We start from the raw sequence: 19,970 nt of genomic DNA on the forward strand, positions 1-19,970 counted from the left end.
GATGGAGCTCATCAGGGAAAACGAAAAAAATTGTTTGAAACCAAGGAATCCTAACCTAGGGTTAGACTGCTTGAGTTATCGTTTAAAAAGAAAAAAAGAATGCTCAGCAGTTTTGCAAGACACGAATGAGTGAATTACTCTGCAGTCAATGTTTCTGTCTGTTCACGTGGACTTCTTGCCCTGCTTACCATCTGCTTCACAGATGGGAAATAGGGGCATGAAGAGAGAGTTGTTCTGAGGAAATTTCATGGTGGTCCACTGGTCAAGGCTTTGCCTTTCAATGCAGGGGGTGTGGGTTCCATCCCTGGTCAGCGAGCTAAGATCCCACATGTCTCAGGGCAAAAAAAAAAGAACAGAAACAAAATTATAACAAATTCAAATGTAAAGACTTTTAAAAAATGGTCCACATCAAAAAAATTAATTTAAAGATAAGAGTCATTATGAGAGTCAAATTAGATTAAATTCATATTCACTGATATTTCATGGAAAATCCCACCTTTGGATTTATTCTACAAGTAGGAAACAGAAGGAGCTCAGTTCTTTTATGACTTCAAATAATTTCCCTAACCCAAGGAAAGTGCTTTTCTCAAGCAGGTCTAACATACAAGACTGGCATCAGACTTGCCAAGTGAGAACTGTCTTCCTGTTACTAGCAGGGGACTGACTCCTGAGCTCCTGGGTAAGGTTCAGGGCGGCTGTGACAGAGCCCCAGGAGTTAATTAATCCTGAGTCATCTCCAGCCCACAGGAAATGCCAGTGACCTCCCTCTCCTGGACAGGTGCCAGGCTCAGCTCTGTCACCTTCCCTTGAAGGGCAATGTGTTTTCTTTCCTTTGCTTTTAAGTGATCGTATGGGATTTAAGTCTAAGGAGGAATAAAGAAAAGGTTGTATAATCCAGGACAACCTTTCTGTCTCATTTTTGGTGGCAAATGATCCACAGGATGAACAACAAACAAACCAGAAAGGAGATACCTGGAAAGAGAGCTAGAGCTGGAACAAGGGGTCTAGAGATGGAGAAACAGACCTTTTGAAAGGTCCCCTGGAGAATTTCATTTCTTGCTAACAGCTGCTTTAGGATTCTCTGAACATCTCATATCTACTAGGAGCCAGTTTGCATGGTGATGCAGAGTTCAGGCTGGGGGAAGAAATCTGTCTCCAGGGCTTGCTGCCTGAGTGAGTTGAAACAGTGGGCAAGTTACATAGCTACTCCTGCCTCAGTTTCCTCATCTGGTAAATGGAGATAAACTAGTTCCTACTTCAAAGGGGAAGTGTGAGAATGAAATAGGACAATACTAATAAAATATTGAACAGTACGTGACACATAGGAAGTGCCCAATAAAGCTGTCTACAATAAACACAAATCCTGAAAGAAGTCAGATGGGGATTTACCATAAACAGATGAAGCCTCAGGCCCGGCCCCTGGCTCACCCAGGTGGAACGGCTGAGAGCTGCAGGTGACTCCAGGGGAATGGGAAACCAGATGACCATCAGGAAGCATTTCTAGGTAAACATTTCCAGTTGATTGTCTAATATAATTTCAAGAAGAAAGGGCTTGGAATCTTTAAGGCTTCAGTAATTTGTCGTCATGTTTCTCTCTCTTTCTCATTTTTAAATTAATACACATTCACTTCCAATTTATTTCTCATTTACATTCCTTTTCCTAAAAAGTACCCCCTATATTATATAATCCTCAGGCCCCACAAAATCTAGATTCATCCCAGAATAATATAATTAAATATTTGCCATAATCTTGAAAAGTGGATATTGTCACTATCTCACAGTCTGGAAACTAAAATCCTGAGAGATAAGTGCTGTCCCCAAGGACATACAGTAGGACGAGATTCAGATACTTGTTTACACCAATATTCATAACAGCATTATCCATGATAGCCAAAAGGTGGAAACACCCCAAATGTCCAGGGACAGATGAATGGATACATAAAATGTGGTCTATGCACACAGTGGAATATTGTTTAGACTTACAAAGAAGTGGAATTTGGATACACACTATAATGTAGATGAACCTGGAAAACACTTTGCTAAGTGAAATAAGCCAGACACAAAAGGCTGTATTGTATGATTCCATTTATACAAGGTACCTAGAACACTCAAATTCATAGAGGAATGGTAGCCTCTAGGGGCTGGAGGGGGCAAATTTGAATTATTGCTTAATGGGTACAGAGCTTTGGTTTGGAATGGTGAAAATTTTCTGGAGATGGATAGTTGTAAAGGTTGCATGGCAGTGTAAATATACTTGATGCCAATGAATGACACACTTGAAAACAGGTATAATGGTAAATTTTATGTTATGTACATTTACCAAATTGAAAAAGGAAACTCTGGACTATGAGGTAAGACCTAGGTCACAAAATTTTCTCTAGCACTTAGCATGTTTTGGGCATTGCACACAAAGGTGACAGGAAGCTGCTACACATCCTCCTTTAAAATAATGTTTCTGAAGCTCTTGAAATTTGAAACGAAGGTGTCCACTTCCAAATTCAGGCTTCCCTGGTGGCTCAGTGGTAGAGAACCCACCCACCAGTGCAGGAGACGCAGGTTTGATCCCTGATTGGAAAAATCCCCTGGAGGAGAGCATGGCAACCTACTCCAGTATGCTTGCCTGGAGAATCCCAAGGACAGAGGAGTCTGGCAGGTTACAGTCCATGGGGTCACAAAGAGTGGGACATGACTGAGTGACTGAGCGCCAGCACTTCCAGATTCTGTGCTCCCCAGGTTACACACACCTGCAGGTCAGTCACAACCTTCTGCCCACCAGGCAGTGCATCACACACACAGTTACACCAGCGCCAGACCCAAGAGCAAAGTCTCCACTTCCACTGTCTTCTTTCAGCTGTTCACTATGAAACAGTTTCATAGAAGGACTACCGGAGGGAGATCTGTCTCTTGTCCTTGAAATACAGCTGGTGACATAGAGAGGCCATCCCATCCCAAGAGCTGGCAGTCATTACTAGGTCCCTAGAGTTCAATTTGGCTCCCAGCCAGGTTTACTCAGTGTTTATTCCCCCAGGAGTGTTTTGAGGTGCCCCAGGGCTGGTCTAGCCGGCCCCAGATTGTTATTGTCTGATGTGAATGAGGGGCTGGGTCCAGGCAAGATCCAAGCCAAACAGAGTGAGTCAGATGAGCTCACGTGACTTCCTGAGGTCAGGATTCCACTGAAGACAGTCTCAGAAGCAAAGGCCAGTAAAGGAGTGGGGTGCAGGGGTCATTGCTTCCTTGGGCTGTGTGATGCTCTGCGACTCTACCCACACCTGGGCTCAGATCTCTTGAAGAGGGTCAGACCCCCAGAGTCCTAGGCTGGGAGTCTGAGCACTTGGGATAGTAGGCTTCTATCCTATGGGCCAAGCGGCGTGTCTAAAAGTCTGGATGGTGTGACTTAGGATCTCTGGATCTTAAGGGATATGGAGACACCTCAACCACCTCTAAGCAATGGGAATTTACTGAAGGGATGCACATTGTGCTAAAAGAGATAAGATCCTGGGGAAACTCAGGAAGGGCTGTGCCTGAGAAAGGTCCAATCTGAAAGGGCATTTGGGATCATGGCCTAGGCCATGTTCCTTCCCCTTGACAAAGTGAGTGTGGGGGTCTAACGCTGGTGTTTTCCATTCACATGACTCAGGCCCCCTCCTCAGCTGTTTTCACTAGTGACATTCGCAACCTGTCCTCTTGTTGACTCATTAGAGTTCTCATCTGCCTCACTCATCTGTCTCCTCAGAGCTGCCGATTCCTCCCAACGCTCCTGAAGCATCTTTTCCTGCAACCTGATGTCCTCTCTCTGCCGGTTTCAGCTTCCATTATCGAAGCCCTGATTTTTTTAGTCTGTATTTCCCAGTTTAAGTTCTATGGATACAGAAACAGGGGTAATTCATCTGGTTGCCTTGTCTAAGGGGACGGTCTTCATTTGGGAGACTTTATTCGGAGCTGACCAGTTTTTGTTGTTGTTTAGTTGCTACGTTGTGTCCGACTCTTTGTGACCCCATGGACTGTAGCCCTCCAGGCTCCCCTGCCCACAGAATTTTCTAGGCAAGAATACTGGAGTGAGTTGCCATTTCCTTCTGCAGGGGATCTTTCTTATCCAGGGTTCAAACCCCTGTCTCCTGCATTGGCAGGCCGATTCTTTACTGCTGAGCCACCAGGGAAGCAAGTTTAGGGAGCAGCTAGAACTCCTTCCATCCCCACAGCCATGGTCAGGTACTTTTCCAGGCACCAGATCTTTAGGAAGCAAGAATATTTTCCCTATGATGAATCATCCAGAGTGGATGGAGGTTTTCTTGTAGCATTGTTTTTTATATTTTCTCTTAAATGTTGCCCCTTTTCTCCACCCTGTATTTTAAGCCCTTTCACAGCCCAAGCAGGGAACGTCTTTCCCCACTTCTAACGGCGTGCTGTGTCTTCTAAAACTATTTGTTCATTTATTTACTCACTATTCGTGGAGTACCAGCTTTGTCACAGGTAAAATACTATATAATGAAAAGCTAAAAATTATCCGCTTATTGATAAATATTGACTATTTACAAAGTATCTGGCTTTATGCTACTTGCTGGGAATATAAAGATCACTGAGACACAGTCACTGCCTGATGCATAGTGAAGAATTCAATAAATACTTGTTGAATAGATCAATGCCTTAAAGAGCTTCACAGTCTATTGGGGGAGAGATGCAAGGATTTCAGCAATTACAAGCAGATTGGAAAGGGCCATCCTGGGGAAGGTCCCAGGAAGGGAGGCCTGGTGAGACTCAAAACGTCTCCCTATGGGCACTGATGTCTGTGGGAGACGTGGACAGTGAGCTGAATCAGCCAAATGAGAGGAATGAGGAGGAGGCCCGTGCCTCCTGGCAGCACAACTGGCTGTGCAGAGGCTTGGAGGTGGGGAGGACTGAAGATCAGAGAGGCTGCGACTGAGGACAGATAGTAAATAAAGCTGTGCAATTAGGACTTTAGGGGCAGGGTGGAAGTCTGCACAGAGGAGAGTAAAATAACACACCCTTCCTACTCCTCTTTCCTCCTACCCAGATTTATTATCATTTTTCATAGCCCCTTAGGACAGCCTGATTTTAAGAGTCTGTCTCCCCACACTGTTCCCCAGCCTGGAATATACACCTTACAGGCCAAGAGCTTGGCTTTGCTCACTGACATATCTTCTGCTTTCAGAACGATGTTTAGCACAAAGCAGATGCTCAAAAAATATTTGTTGAATAAATGGATAAATAAACAAACCAATGAATGATGACTAATATAGGATACAAGTATTATCCAGAGATAGGGGGATTAAAAAGCAGAGACATCACTTTGCCAACAAAGATCCATATCATCAAAGTTATAGTTTTTCCAGTAGTCATGTACAAATGTGAGAGTTGGACCACAGAGCAGGCTGAGGGCCGAAGATTTGATGGTTTCAAATTGTGGTGCTGGAGAAGATTCTTGAGAGTCCCTGGGACAGCAAAGAGATCAAACCAGTCAATCCTAAAGGAAATCAACCCCAAATAGTCATTGGAAGGACTGATTCTGAAGCTGAAGCTCCAATACTTTGGTACCTGATGCCAAGAGCCAACTCACTGGAAAAGACCCTGATGAGCAAAAGAAGAAGGGGGCAGCAGAGGATGAGATGGTTAGACAGCATCACCCACTCAATGGACATGAATTTGAGCAAACTCTGGGAGATAGTGGCAGACAGAGGAGCCTGGCTTATTTCTACAGGCTTCTTGCCATGTTCTCTCCAGATTCCTGTGTGTAACAGAGTTCAAAATTGAACAAAGCCTTCTGAGAAGAACCTGAGCAGTCTATAATTAGTTTTCCTCTCTTCACACAGCTTTCACACACTTGCCTAGAAATACACTTTTAAAAGATAGTCTCCCGGGACATAACTCTGGCCACAAAGAAGCCTGTCTAAGGTTAAGCAGTTTGGAGAGTTACAAAATGAATATTTGTTTGCAATATCTATACACCCCTAACACTATCTTGAATGCATGTGGAAACATTCATAATCAGACTCATGAAATTAGTGATATAATATATATATTTTAAATCTCTCTTTTGTTCAACAAATAAACATCTTCTGTGTGCCAAGCAGTAAGTTGGAAGCAGGGACAGTACACACGAAAGAGAACTTGGTCACCGTCTGGAAGGGAGGGGTTCAAAAGCTCAGGCACCACTGTTTTCTGTTTCCATGGCTGTTTGAGACTAATTTTGTTCTAATTTAATTTTAATTATTATTTTTTTCTAATAATGGATTTAAATAGGAATTTGATATTTATGGGGAAAAATATCTTTCAGCCAATTTTAAAAACAATGGAACACAATATTTTGCTTTCCCTAGCCTGCCTTCTATTATAAATTGTAAAATAGTGATTTTTATTTTTCAGAGTTCATCTCAATTCTCTGAAAGGACTTAACAATGGAACATAAAAATCTCAGGTATTTGCCTTTAGCTCATTTTTTAAACCCTCCTGATACATAACTGACATATTCATGCTTTTATTTATCACCTTTACTGTTAATTATAACTATTTTAGAAACAACTTTAGATCATATTTCAATTATTCTTTTGACATTTCACCAGTCATTATTTTACTAAAGGTATCAACTTCCTCTAGGATGCAGAGAGACTAATAGAACCTACACAAAAATTTCTGCTGAATGAATTTCCCCACCTTCTTGGTGATTGTACACCTGCCTTCCTTATAAGGAGAACAAGGAAGTAAATCATGTTGGAGTTGCTCTTAAACACAGCTTTTCTTCTTTACCTGTCCAGGTAGCTTCTGTTTTCATTTCAGTCTTAATGAAAACTTTTTTATTTACATCTCAAGTTTCTTTTCAAAGCAGCGTAAGTAGTATTTACAACTTTACACTTCAAGAAAGAAAGACTTTTAACAGTGTTCAGCTTTGGTCTTGTAATGTTGAAGTAATTCATTTTTTAATCTGTCTGCACAGCGAGAACTGAAACGGATGGGGATTGAACTGCTTTGCCTGTTCTTTCTATGTCTAGGAAGGAATGATCACGTACAAGGTAAGACTTTAGTTTCTCCGATATATTGCTTTTGTGGTACGCTTGACAAACCTGTCATGCAGCTCAGAAACTAGATCTGAAGTCATTTTTTACTTGAGCTGTTCAATTGCTCTTTGCCATTGAACGAACACTTTAACAAATTACAGGCAGACGCAGGACTGTTCCCACAGCGAATGCTCCGGGCTTTAGGTAAATAAATGCAAAGGTTGCACGGGCACCTTAATGAGAGAATTAAACAGCACTATGCACAAGAGGATTTCTTAGTACCCTTGTGACAACCATTTTGGTAACTTTTCTAGCTATCTTATTGTACAACAAGGCCTTCCACTTGAGAGTGATAACCTTGAGATAGAAAAGGGATCTATCTTTTAAAATAAAGCTATAGTACATTTGAAAGAGAAACATTCTTTAGTGGCTGTGAATAATTTTGAAAAATTGAAGGGGGGTGATGCTGAATGAGGGTGATAAGTATGATGATCCTGTATTTGTGAACTCTGAGATACTTTCACATTTTAAGAAAAAAAAACAAGAGAGAGACTGATTATTTTTGGCTGCTAAGACATGCATATTTTCAATGCCATAGATGTAAAATACGAACTTCACTGTGGCTTGCTAACATTTTGAGGACTGATCTTTGAAGCCTGAAAAATGAACTCTGATACTGTTTTGTTCAAGTGCTTTAAGAGCTGTAGGTCTCACGAGTGGAGTGGCTGAGAGTGTGCTGAATCCCTTGTGTCTTGCTGGGTTTGAACACAGGTGGCTGTGCTGTGGGGGGTGCAGAGACCTGTGAGGACTGCTTACTCATTGGACCTCAGTGTGCCTGGTGTTCTCAGGAGGTAAAACCAACGACCTCAGCGTGTTTGTAAAAAGTGCACTTACATTTACGGTAATTCCGTCTGTGACTGTTCTCACAGTGTTCCACTTTCCGTGGTGTTATAGGAGTGACACAAATCAGGAAGGGAGAACGTAAACATTAGTGATGCCAAGTGTTCTTCGTGTGATTACATTCCAAAGCAATTTGAGAAAGAGTGAATGTCAAATTATTTTGAAATATGTGAGCTCAAGATTCTTTCTTTGACCTGATGCCTCCTCTTATTTTAAGGCCATTTCTTCCTGCTCACATGTAAAATGTTGAGGCTCTGGGCAACCAGAGCTCATGGAGGTGATCTTTTCTCAAGTTAAACATACGTTTAATTTCAGTATCATAGTTCTATTCCATCTGGGGACCAGCATCCTTTCTGAATCACTAACAGGATCCAAGAGAAGGCTCGGGGTCAACTTTACTGTTCAAACATTATCCAGTTCTTTTAAAAATTACATCCGCTGGGTGACTCTGTACCACAATGATGACAGAACCTGAAGCAGACATCCCTATCTGATCAGACTGAACACTATGTGAAGGTAGCAGGGGAATTGGGGATGTATAACAAGCCATCCTGAATCATGGCTTCCGGCAACACTACAGAGGAATCTGTAAATGATTCCTGGTAAGAAAGACCTGTATTAGCTCTTTCTGGATTGAAAACAGTTCTTTACTAAATCTCATAAAGAGAATCTCAACACAAATCAACCTGTCAGATTCTTGCCAAATTCAGCAAGAACTGACTAGCATGTTCAAGGGGAAAGAACCTGGTTGCCCAATTCAAAACCAGGCTGTGGCTGCTAAAACCCCACATTTCAGTTACCTGTGTCCATGGAGGGAGGGCTCACAGAGCAGAGCACAAACCCAACTCAGTCCCTGACCCCTACCGAGAGGGTCAAGCAGAAGGGCAGTGACTTTGGGCTCATATATCAAAGCAGCTTTGGGAATATACAAAGAGGGAAAAGCCCACATTTTTTGTCATTGACTCCCTGAAGAAGACAATGTTAGGTTCATGCCAGAGACATAAAACAACAGATCAGTCTAACAAAGTGCCCACCTCTAAAATTTTCATATAAAAAAAATTTTTTTTGCACCCATTGAAGAGAGCCTCTTAAGTTACACCTGATAGGTTTTCTTGTGGCTAATACTCTGTAGTCAAATCTAGTCAAAAGGCCAGATTATTCTGAGAGATCACTCACTGATATAACTAATAGTAGAAGTATTATTATCAACAGAGACAATTGGAGCCAAAAGTAAATTAGGCTTCTGCTTAGAGCAGACAGAAAAATGGTTCCAGGGTTAGCGCCACCTCTGATCTTGTGGCAAACATAGTGATTATAGGTTCTATCAGTGACACAGTGTTAAGAAGGATTCTGAGGGCTTGTTAAGCCACCTTGTGCTTTGGATAAATCATGGGAAATTACAGAATTTGTTACCCCTCACCAGGGCCTCAAATATACACAGGCCTGGCTGAAAGATAACAAATTATATTCTCAAAAGTCAACTTTGGGAGAAATGTAGCTTTCTTAGTTGGTGAAACAGCAGGAATGGTTTAGAATTCCAGTGAATGAAGGAAAACAGTATGAACTTGGTTTGTTTCTCTCCAAGCCTGAGAGACAACAGGCCTGAAGTTCAACCTTGCCTAGAGCCTCACCAACTCAAGAGCAGCCTTGGCTGGTGGGTAAGATAGGTGTTATCTCTTGACTGTATCTTTCTGTTCTGAGTGTTCCAGGGTTGGATGGCTGCATCTCTGCCTGGGAACACCCATCTCCCTGCCTCTGGAAACTCAAGTGGATCAGAGGGGAATTGGCAAACTCCTGAGTCCTAAGCAGGAAAGCAGTCTCTTACACCATTTCTCTTTCATTTTGCTTCTCCACATGCCAGTGTTGGAGAAATTTCTAAAAGATCTTAAACTAGAATAACGTCCCCAAGAGGTCAACTTTGGTGAAGTAATACTGTAATATAAGAGTAATACATCCACAAATTAAACCAGGACAGAGAGTAGATAGGGCAATATCACAACCTTTGACCTTTGGGAAGCCACGGAAAAGCCTCTTTGTCACTGGATTTAGCGATAGACACACTGAGAATTTGGACAGTCCCAGGATCACATATACCTGCAGGTTATCCTCAATGATAATTCACATGATGATGTCAGCTCTGTGACCCAGTTATTTCAAAGATCTGGTCACAGCACAGGAGAAGCTTTTAAAAAGTGAGCATTAAAAAGAAAAATGAAAGAAAAGGGAAAAAAGGAAAAAATAAATCAAGTGAATTCACTTGAATACAATTAAAAGGAAACTCCACTCTTACTCAGAATTTTACTGGCAGAATTCTATGGTTATTTTGCTATACTTTAGACCTACATTCAATGTCAGGCATGTGGGGATATAATACATCAAGGCAAGATACCTAACTAGCAAACAAGCAAAAAATAATCTTATAAAAAATGTCTTCTTTTTATTCTTTATTGTTGTCTTTCTCTCTTTATTGTTTTTTCTCTTTTAGAATTTTACGCACCTATCTGGAGTTGGGGAAAGATGTGATACCCCAGCAAATCTTTTAGCTAAAGGATGTCAACTAACCTTCATCGAAAACCCTGTCTCCCAAGTTGAGATACTTACAAATAAGCCTCTCAGCATAGGCAGACAGAAAAATAGCTCCGACATCGTTCAGATTTCACCTCAAAGCTTGGCTCTTAAACTGAGACCAGGTATGTTATGATTCACACAGTCATTGGCTTACGTAAATAAATCTAATGTCATACATGTGCTGCCATATATATGTGCTTAGTCACTCAGTCATGTCCAGCTCCTTGTGGCCCCATGGACTGCAGCCCGCCAGGCTCCTCTGTTCATGGGGATTCTCCAGGCAAGAATATTGGAGTGGGTCACCATGCCCTCCTCCAGGAATGCCACATATAATAATACAGCTATTCCATTAATACGCCTTGAACCATATTACATGTCATTGTTTATTATGACTCAGATTTCCCATTCTTAAGGAAATAGAAAATTGCTAGGCTAACACTTTTCTTTATTCACATTGGTCACTTTGTACTCCAAATGTGTTACCAAAAAAAGCCTTATCTAATAGTAACCGTTTGAATTACTCAAATGTTGTTAAGGCTTACCTCACATTTCTTCAAGGGTTGTAATGTAGCTTTAATCGCCTCTTTATTTTCTTCTTTTCTAAACCCGCATACAAAAAAAATCAGCTTATCTTCCATCTAAATGGATGCTAGTTCTCCCAAGGAGATATAAAATATCCCAACTTTCACCTCCTTCGGTTGCTCTAAATTCATGGGTGAAAGATTTCATGGGTTGGTTCCTTTATATACTTTGCCACATAGTGTATGAATTGCAAGTATCTTTGGTAAGTTCTTATTGAAATGAAATAGCTGGTGACTGTCTAGTCACAACTAAGTCTCCATGGGTTTTTATGGATCATCTTTTCTTGCGAGGGTGTTACAGGCCTTGAACAGACCCTGCAAGTTCAAGTTCGCCAGACTGAGGATTACCCTGTGGATTTGTATTACCTCATGGACCTCTCGGCCTCCATGGACGACGACCTCAACACCATCAAAGAGCTGGGCTCCCTGCTCTCCAAGGAGATGTCTAAATTAACCAGCAACTTTAGACTGGGCTTCGGTTCTTTTGTGGAGAAACCCATCTCCCCTTTTATGAAAACAACACCAGAAGAAATCGCTAACCCTTGCAGGTAAGTAAATGATTTTCTGGGATCTTCAAACACTGACTTCCTGTAGAGATAGCCTTGCTCTGAGCTGAGCTTGGCAGGAGCTTGCTGATTCCCTGGCAGTTCCCTCCCATCTGATTGGATGTCAGCAGCTCTCAGTTGCCTAGGTTACTCAGAACTAAAGGGATGTCATCCTTTTTTTCTTAAAGTAAACTATTATGTTTACTTAAAAGTTCATTTATTTTGTACTGGAGTAAAGCCAGTTAACAATGCTGTGACAGTTTCAGGTGGAAAGCAGAGGGACTCAACCATACATATACATGTTTCCATTCTCAAGCAGACATCACTGTAATACATAAGTCCCCTACAAACAAACGAGTTCTGTTTTGAGAGCGCATTCGTAAGTTCACTTTGTAGATCCAACAAAGTTAGTCTAGGTACCCAACTAACAATCAGCTATGTGGTACTGCACTGTAATAGGTATATACAACTTTTCACACAAATAACACATAAAAAACTAACAAACACACAAAATAAGCATTTTTAATCTTATAGTAAAGTACCTTGAAAAGTACAGTAGTACAGTAGAAAGCGGGCATACAGGGCATGTTTGCATGTTCGAAAGTTCACAACTTGAAGGTTTATATGTACAGGATTTACTGTATCCAGTTCTAGCTTGGGTCTTCACAGCATTTGCCATATTTGCCTCCCTTCGGAAGGCTGCTGTTGCTGCTGCTAAGTCGCTTCAGTCGTGTCCGACTCTGTGCGACCCCATAGACGGCAGCCCACCAGGGTCCCCCGTCCCTGGGATTCTCCAGGCAAGAACGCTGGAGTGGGTTGCCATTTCCTTCTCCAACGCATGAAAGTGGAAAGTGAAAGTGAAGTTGCTCAGTCCTATCTGACTCTTTGAGACCCCATGGACTGCAGCTTACCAGGCTCCTCCATCCATGGGATTTTCCAGGCAAGAGTACTGGAGTGGGGTGCCATTGCCTTCTCCACTTTGGAAGGCAGGCTGTGACAAATTTGTATTTGTATTCTGCAGACACAGGGACAGAATCTTTTACTGTAGGTTCCACTGGCCTGAGCCCATCCTCAGCCCCTCAGAGGCTTTCTATCCTCAGTGACCACCACTCTTTGAGGCTCTTGACAGTAAGTCACATTTTCTCAGAGTATCTGTCTCCATTACAATGACTGCTGCCAAAATAACAGCTTTTGGAGTGATTTCTAATGTACTTTGGGAAATGTGACTTTTTCTTATTGCTTGGAAGATGCCTTTGTAGCCTTTACTGTTGTCAAATTCAGTAAGAAATGAGGCAATGGATCCATTATAATATGCTCTAATCAGTTACTAAAACCATGTATTATCTGGGTGATGGTCAAAGGTAAGTTGCTTTTTGATAGCTTACCTCTACATGTCAATGACATGGTCAAAATAAAAGTATTTGATATCCTTCTTTTGAAAAAGAACTTCCATTTGCTCTGTGCCAGACCCTATGCTGAAGGTTTTATATACATGACCTCATTCAGTCTTCATAATAACTTCAGGTCAAAGCAGGTTTCATCATCTCTATACTGAGAGGAAGTAACAAAGGCTGTGAGAAGTTAGTAATTTACCTGTGGCAGCATGACTAATCAGTGATACACCAAGATCTGGGTTGGTCCAAAACCAAGCCTTTTACTACTCTGAATCTAGTATAGAAGAAATGGCTTTCCAAACGTATATTGACTTTTCACACTAGTTTACACCAACACATTAATCTCTTTAAAACAGTTTTTGCAGTATCATTTTAAGACATTTCAATGTGGTTCCAAACTAGAATCTGATGGCCAGAAGTGTTTTGACCTTGAAAAGAATTCATCACTGATTGCACCTCCTAGGAATTGCATTCGGTTGCAAATATCAGAGATAATATTTGTCCCCAGTCCCCCACTTCTCAAGGTATAATTGACATGTACTAAAATACAGACAGCAGAAATGTTCAATTTCATGAGTTTTGACAGTTGAATATACTGATGTGATCACCACTTAAAACATGACATACACCAGTTCCGTCACCTCAGAAAGTTTCCTTATGCCCCTTCACAGTCAGTTCTGCTTTCCCAGAGGCAACCGTTTTCTGATTTCTGTAAGTTAAATTGGTTTTGCCTACTCTTGGATTTCACATGAATGGAAAATATGCTATACACCTTTTGTATCTAGCTTCTTTGGCTCAATATCATGTATTTGAGATTCATCCCTGATTTCATGTTTATCAGCAGTTTCTTCCCTTTTGTCCTAAGTAATAGTCCCTTGTACAAATTTATTATACTTTATCTGTCCATTGATGGACATTTGGGTTGTTTCCCAATTTCTGGCCATCATGAAGAAATATTGCTATGACCACTTGCATATAAGTCTCTGTGTGGATGTATGTTTTTATTTCTCTTGGATAGATATCTAGAATTTGAATTGCTAAATTGTATGGTTTTTTTTATTTTGATGAAGCCCAATTTTTAATTGTATGATTAGTGTATTTTTTTTGTCCTAAGACATCTTTGTTTATCCTAATGTCTCCAAGATTCCTGTTTTCTTCTAGAAGCTTCGTGGTTGAAGCACTTGCATTTAGGTCTATGATCTCAAATTAGTGTTTCTGTTTGGAATGAGAAAAAGTCTAGGTTTATCTTTCATTTACATGCAACTATCCAATTGTTGCAGCACTATTTGTTAAGCAAGTTTCTCCTTTCCCCGTTGAAATATCTTGATGCTTTTCTTAGAAAGCAATTAACTGTATGTGTGTCTAATTCTGGACATTCTGTTCTAAACCATTGATCCATAAATATACTCATGTAACCATGTACCTACTCATCTACTCACTCATAATGTCACCTTAGAGGGACCACTTCATTTCTCCAAACTTTAGTTTGGAATGACAATACTGATGACACAAAGGGGGTTGTAAGGAGAGTGTAAGATAATGAAAGGAAATGTTTGATACTGAGCTTGACCATGAAGCTCTCACTGGGTGGTAGCTACTATCAATAACAGTAGAGTGGGGTAAAGGAAGGCCTAGTTGTTGTTGTTCAGTCACTCAGTTGTGTACGATTCTTTGCAACCCCATGGGCTGCAGCATGCCAGGCTTCCCTGTTCTTTACCATCTCCCGGAGCTTGCTCAAACTCATGTCCATTGAGCTGGTGATGCCATCCAACCATCTCATCCTCTGTCGTCCCCTTCTCCTCCTGCCTTCAATCTTTCCCAGCATCAGGGTCTTTTCTAATGAGTCAGTTCTTTCCATCAGGTAGCCAAAGTATTGAAGTTTCAGCTTCAGCATCAGTCCTTCCAATGAATATTCAGGGTTGATTTCCTCTAGGATTGACTGGTTTGATCTTTCAGTCCAAGGGACTCTCAAGAGTATTCTCCAACACCACAGTTCAAAAGCATCAATTCTTCAGCACTCAGCCTTCTTCATGATCCAACTCCCACATCCATACATGACTACTAGGAGGCCAGAGCCCTATACAAATTACAGTGAATAGGAACCTTAATGAGGACCACATATTTGAGCACTTGAAAGGTCAATGTTTTCCTATTTTCTAGAGGTGTTTCTCTTATTCTTGTTGGCAAAATTTACCACTAGCTAAAGTTATAAATAATGAAATTTTTTTGCTGCAACATTAAATTTTTTCTTTTTTAATCATGTCCTTAATTCTCCAAGTTTCTCTGTCCAGATTCTACTCCCCACACATTTACACACCAAGAATTCAAACACCAAACACAAAAGTCAATCCTTTGATCAATCTAAACCCTATAATTAAGAAATAAAATGTTCTTTAGTAAGAAGACTAACAGAAGAAAAAGGGAAAAACATGGAGTTTTCCAGACCTGGGCTTAAATCATAACCTTGGAATGCCAGTCTCTTCATTTATAAATGGGGATAATAATATTCACTTCCTGGGCTATCCTGAGAACTGAGTAGGCTGGAACGTAATAGACATTCAAACCAGTTTTAATTTCCTTCCTCTCATTAATGCTAATTTTCTCTAGTTATTTTAATCTAATGTTCCTAAAACTTTTAGATCTCAGGACTTCTTATACTCCTAAAAATTAAGATCCTCAAAATATCAATATTCAGTGTCTTAGAGTGTGAAACTAAGAAAATATAAAAATAATTAGTAATCAATTTATTTGATAATTACAATGAAAAACACACTGCATGTTACTATAATAACACACCTTTAGAAGAAATAACTACATTTTCCAAAATAGAACAACAGTTAACAAGAAAAGTGGCACTATTTTAATTTTTACAAATCTCTTAAAATATCTAATTTAAAAGAAACCAACTGAATTTTCACATCTGCTTCTTCATTTAATCTCTGGCAATATTTTATTTTGGTTGAATTCCATGAAGGAAGTCAAACCTCATTAGATATATAGTTGAAAAGGGGGAAAGCAGTTAATAGATTTTTCCAATGACTGTAGACTTTCTTCCTTGATATTACATTCAAACTGGACAAGAGATAAATTACGTTTCAGTGTGGAATCTGAAAAACATATCAGTGAACTTCCTATTTTGTTACACTAAAAATCATTGATCTGTTTTGAACTTTGGCTTTTAAAAATTTATTATTATTATTATTTTTTTGGCTCTGTTGGGTCTTTGCTGCTGCACGCAGGCTTTCTCTAGTTGCAGAGAGCAGGGGTTACTCTCTAGCTGAGGTGTGTGGGCTATTTGTTGCTGTGGCTTGCTTTGTTGTAGAGCACAGGATCTATCTAGTGTGAAGACTCAAGTAGCTGTGGTGCACAGGCTTATTTGCACTGTAGTATATGGGATCTTCCTGGACCAGGGCTTGAACCTGTGTCCCCTGCTGTGGCAGGCAGATTCTTTAACCACTGGACCACTAGGGAAGAGCCTGAATGGCTCTTTTATTGGTGTGTGTGTGCATGTGGTTTTGTAATATAATGCTTTGGTCATTTGGAAAATGAAGTTTCAGTGAGTTATGTAGATCTTAAAATTTCATGATAGAATATCTAAAAAATTATATTTTTTAATATTATCATTAATCCCATCAGATAAGTCTTGAAGTACTTAGAAGCTGTTAATGGATGGCCGATGAAAGTTCTGTGAAATTCTAACTTTCTAGTTATGTCAAATTTCATCATTGGCAACAAATCCTGATAGTTGTTTTCCTGAAAGTAACAGACTTACTTTCTTCATTTTAATCAAGATGATAGTTTGGCTGTCAAGCATTTTTTCAGGTAAAATGGTTGTTCCATAAACAACAGTTGAAACAACTATGAAAGTGCTTTTCCACTGTACGCATGTACTTCAGTGTACAGCAGGAACACTGTATGCACGTTTCCTATGTGGTCACACAGGAATAATTTTCAAAAAACATGTATCCAAGGGCATAGGCTTAAAATTACTGCAACCCACTCCAGTATTCTTGCCTGGAAAATCCCATGGAAAGAGGAGCCTGGTGGGCTGCAGTCCATGGGGTCATAAAGAGTTGGACACAACCAAGTGACTAACACACACAGCTTCACCAAGGGCAATAAAGTATGAAAAGATGCTCAACATCACTCATTATCAGAGAAATGCAAATCAAAACCACAATGAGGCACCATTTCACGCCAGTCAGAATGGCTGCTATCCAAAAGTCTACAAGCAATAGATGCTGGAGAGGGTGTGGAGAAAACAGAACCCTCTTACACTGTTGGTGGGAATGCAAACTAGTACAGCCACTATGGAGAACAGTGTGGAGATTCCTTAAAAAACTGGAAATAGAACTGCCATGTTAAGTCACTTCAGTTGTGTCCGACCCTGTGCGACCCCACAGACAGCAGCCCACCAGGCTCCTCTGTCCCTGGGATTCTCCAGGCAAGAATACTGTAGTGGGTTGCCATTTCCTTCTCCAAGAACTGCCATATGACCCAGCAATCCCACTGCTGGGCATACACACTGAGGAAACCAGAATTGAAAGAGACATGGGTACCCCAATGTTCATCACAGCACTGTTTATAATAGCCAGGACATGGAAGCAACCTAGATGTCCATCAGTAGACGAATGGATAAGAAAGTTGTGGTACATATGCACAATGGAGTATTACTCAGCCATTAAAAAGAATACATTTGAATCAGTTCTAATGAGGTGGGTGAAACTGGAGCCTATTATACAGAGTGAAGGAAGCCAGAAAGAAAAACACCAATACAGTATACTAAAGCATATATATGGAATTTAGAAAGATGGTAATGATAACCCTGTATGCGAGACAGCAAAAGAGACACAGATGTATAGAATAGTCTTTTGGACTCTGTGGGAGAGGGAGAGGGTGGGATGATTTGGGAGAATGGCATTGAGACATATATACTATCATATGTGAAATGAATTGCCAGTCCAGGTTCGATGCATGATACAGGATGCTCAGGGCTGGTGCACTGGGATGACCCAGAGGGATGGTATGGGGAGGGAGTTGGGAGGGGGCTTCAGGATGGGGAACACGTGTACACCCGTGGCGGATTCATGCTGATGTATGGCAAAACCAATACAATATTGTAAAGTAATTAGCCTCCAATTAAAATAAATAAATTTATATTTAAAAAAAGAAAAGAAAAGAAAACAAACCAAAAAAAGGGCAATCAAGTGAAAGTAGCACTTTTTTTTTTTAATTATGATGCATGTTTGATGGTAAAAAATATAAGGAACTAGGCAGTTTGGAGCAATTGCCTTGACATGTGCTAATGCACCAGCAGTTTTACTTACTCTTACTTTGCATCATCAGTGAAAATGTCAACAGTGAAAAAGACAAATATTATCTCTTATTATTATGAAGAACGTGTGACCTGAAAAACTCTTAAATTGTCTCAGGGACCTCTGTGGGTCTGCACACCACACTTTTAAAACCTTTAATCTAATCTCTAGTGCTTCTTGAAGTAGCTTGCTTTCTCTACCTTCATTAGATGGAAGGTCACTAAAATTTCACCATGTAGGAAGCCTGAATGATTTACATTTTTGAAAGACGTTTCCCTTATGCTATTGTCTAAGACACAGCAATACAAATCATATTTTCTATATTTGTAATGATAGCAAGCCACTCCAGTACTCTTGCCTGGAAAATCCCATGGATGGAGGAGCCTGGTAGGCTGCAGTCCATTGGGTCGTTACGAGTTGGACGCGACTGAGTGACTTCACTTTCACTTTTCACTTTCATGCCTTGGAGAAGGAAATGGCAACCCACTCCAGTGTTCTTGCCTGGAGAATCCCAGGGACGGGGGAGCCTGGTGGGCTGCTGTCTATGGGGTCACACAGAGTTGGACACGACTGACGCGACTTAGCAGCAGCAATGAATTGTAATATACACTTAAAAATATTTAACAAGACAAAGAAAATTTTCTCCATCAAATATTTTGAGGGATTTTTTTAAACATCATTTCACATTCAATTTGGTGTTCGTTTTGTTTTTGAAGACTTGAACCATGAGAAATTCATAGTAGTTTTGCAAAGAAGAAAACTCAACCATGAATGTTTAGATTTCCTATATGTACACACAAAAAAATGAGTATATAATTTTAAATTTCAAAGGTAATAAGACCATGTGAAAATACAGACATAAAGAAAAAATGGAAATCATTTCTAATTCCACTAAAAACGATGGTGTTAACCTTTTGTTATATATCTTTATAATCAGCAATAAGTAATTCCTTCAATTGCTATCTAAGAAAATAACAACTAAATATAAGCATTCTTTATAGGAAGAACTCTGACCAAAATGGGCAGTTTTCACTCAAAATTTCTTGACGTGACCCAGCTCTGACATTATATTTTGCTTAAGCTACATTCATCTCCCAGCACATGAATATGTTTATTGAATTAATAAAAAATGTATTCTCCTTTCTAAAAGATTAGAGTTCTAGTAAGAACTACATAGCAAATAATTCTAACCAACAAAGATACAAATTTCTGACCAGACAATAGGAATTCTAGTTCTCTGGCTCCAGAATAGGCTTTAATGCCATTTTGATACAGTATGAACCAACAGCCCCCTATAAAATACTAAACAATTTCCAAGACTAGCTTCCCTGGTGGCTCAAACGGTAAAGAATCTGTTTGTAATGTAGGAGACCAGGGTTGGATCCCTGGGTTGGAAAGATCCCCTGGAGAAGGGAATGGCTACCCACTATTGTATTCTTGCCTGGAGAATTCCACGGACAGAGGACCCTGGAAGGCTACAGTCCATAGGGTCACAAAGAGTAGGACAGAACTGAGCAACTAACACTTTCGAAAACTTTCAAGACTAGTTGGACTCCAGGGACAATGTAAACCTCAAAACACAGTTATATACTTTTTATGTAATTTTCACAGCAATTTTAGAAGTAGCTATTATTAGTACCCTCATTTTATAGATGAG

General features: G+C 40.2%; 1 protein-coding gene across 8 annotated transcripts in view; it reads left to right on the plus strand.

The window, feature by feature from the left end:
* ITGB6 (integrin subunit beta 6) overlaps window positions 1-19,970 on the plus strand; it is a 150,781-nt gene that overhangs the window by 49,937 nt on the left and 80,874 nt on the right. Inside the window, exons 2-7 of one of the 8 annotated variants that reach the window (XM_027559615.1) lie at window positions 6,382-6,433; window positions 6,596-6,842; window positions 6,950-7,025; window positions 7,782-7,861; window positions 10,396-10,600; window positions 11,361-11,607. In XM_027559615.1, coding sequence (XP_027415416.1) covers window positions 6,798-6,842; window positions 6,950-7,025; window positions 7,782-7,861; window positions 10,396-10,600; window positions 11,361-11,607 — 653 coding nt within the window. In that variant the 5' untranslated portion in view covers window positions 6,382-6,433; window positions 6,596-6,797. Of the gene's footprint in view, window positions 1-6,381; window positions 6,434-6,595; window positions 6,843-6,949; window positions 7,026-7,781; window positions 7,862-10,395; window positions 10,601-11,350; window positions 11,608-19,970 lie in introns of those variants that run through there. The other 7 variants (XM_027559611.1, XM_027559626.1, XM_027559647.1 and 4 more) reach the window with 7 other exon arrangements.

Source organism: Bos indicus x Bos taurus, chromosome 2, assembly GCF_003369695.1.
Source record: "Bos indicus x Bos taurus breed Angus x Brahman F1 hybrid chromosome 2, Bos_hybrid_MaternalHap_v2.0, whole genome shotgun sequence".
Taxonomy (NCBI): Eukaryota; Metazoa; Chordata; class Mammalia; order Artiodactyla; family Bovidae; genus Bos; species Bos indicus x Bos taurus.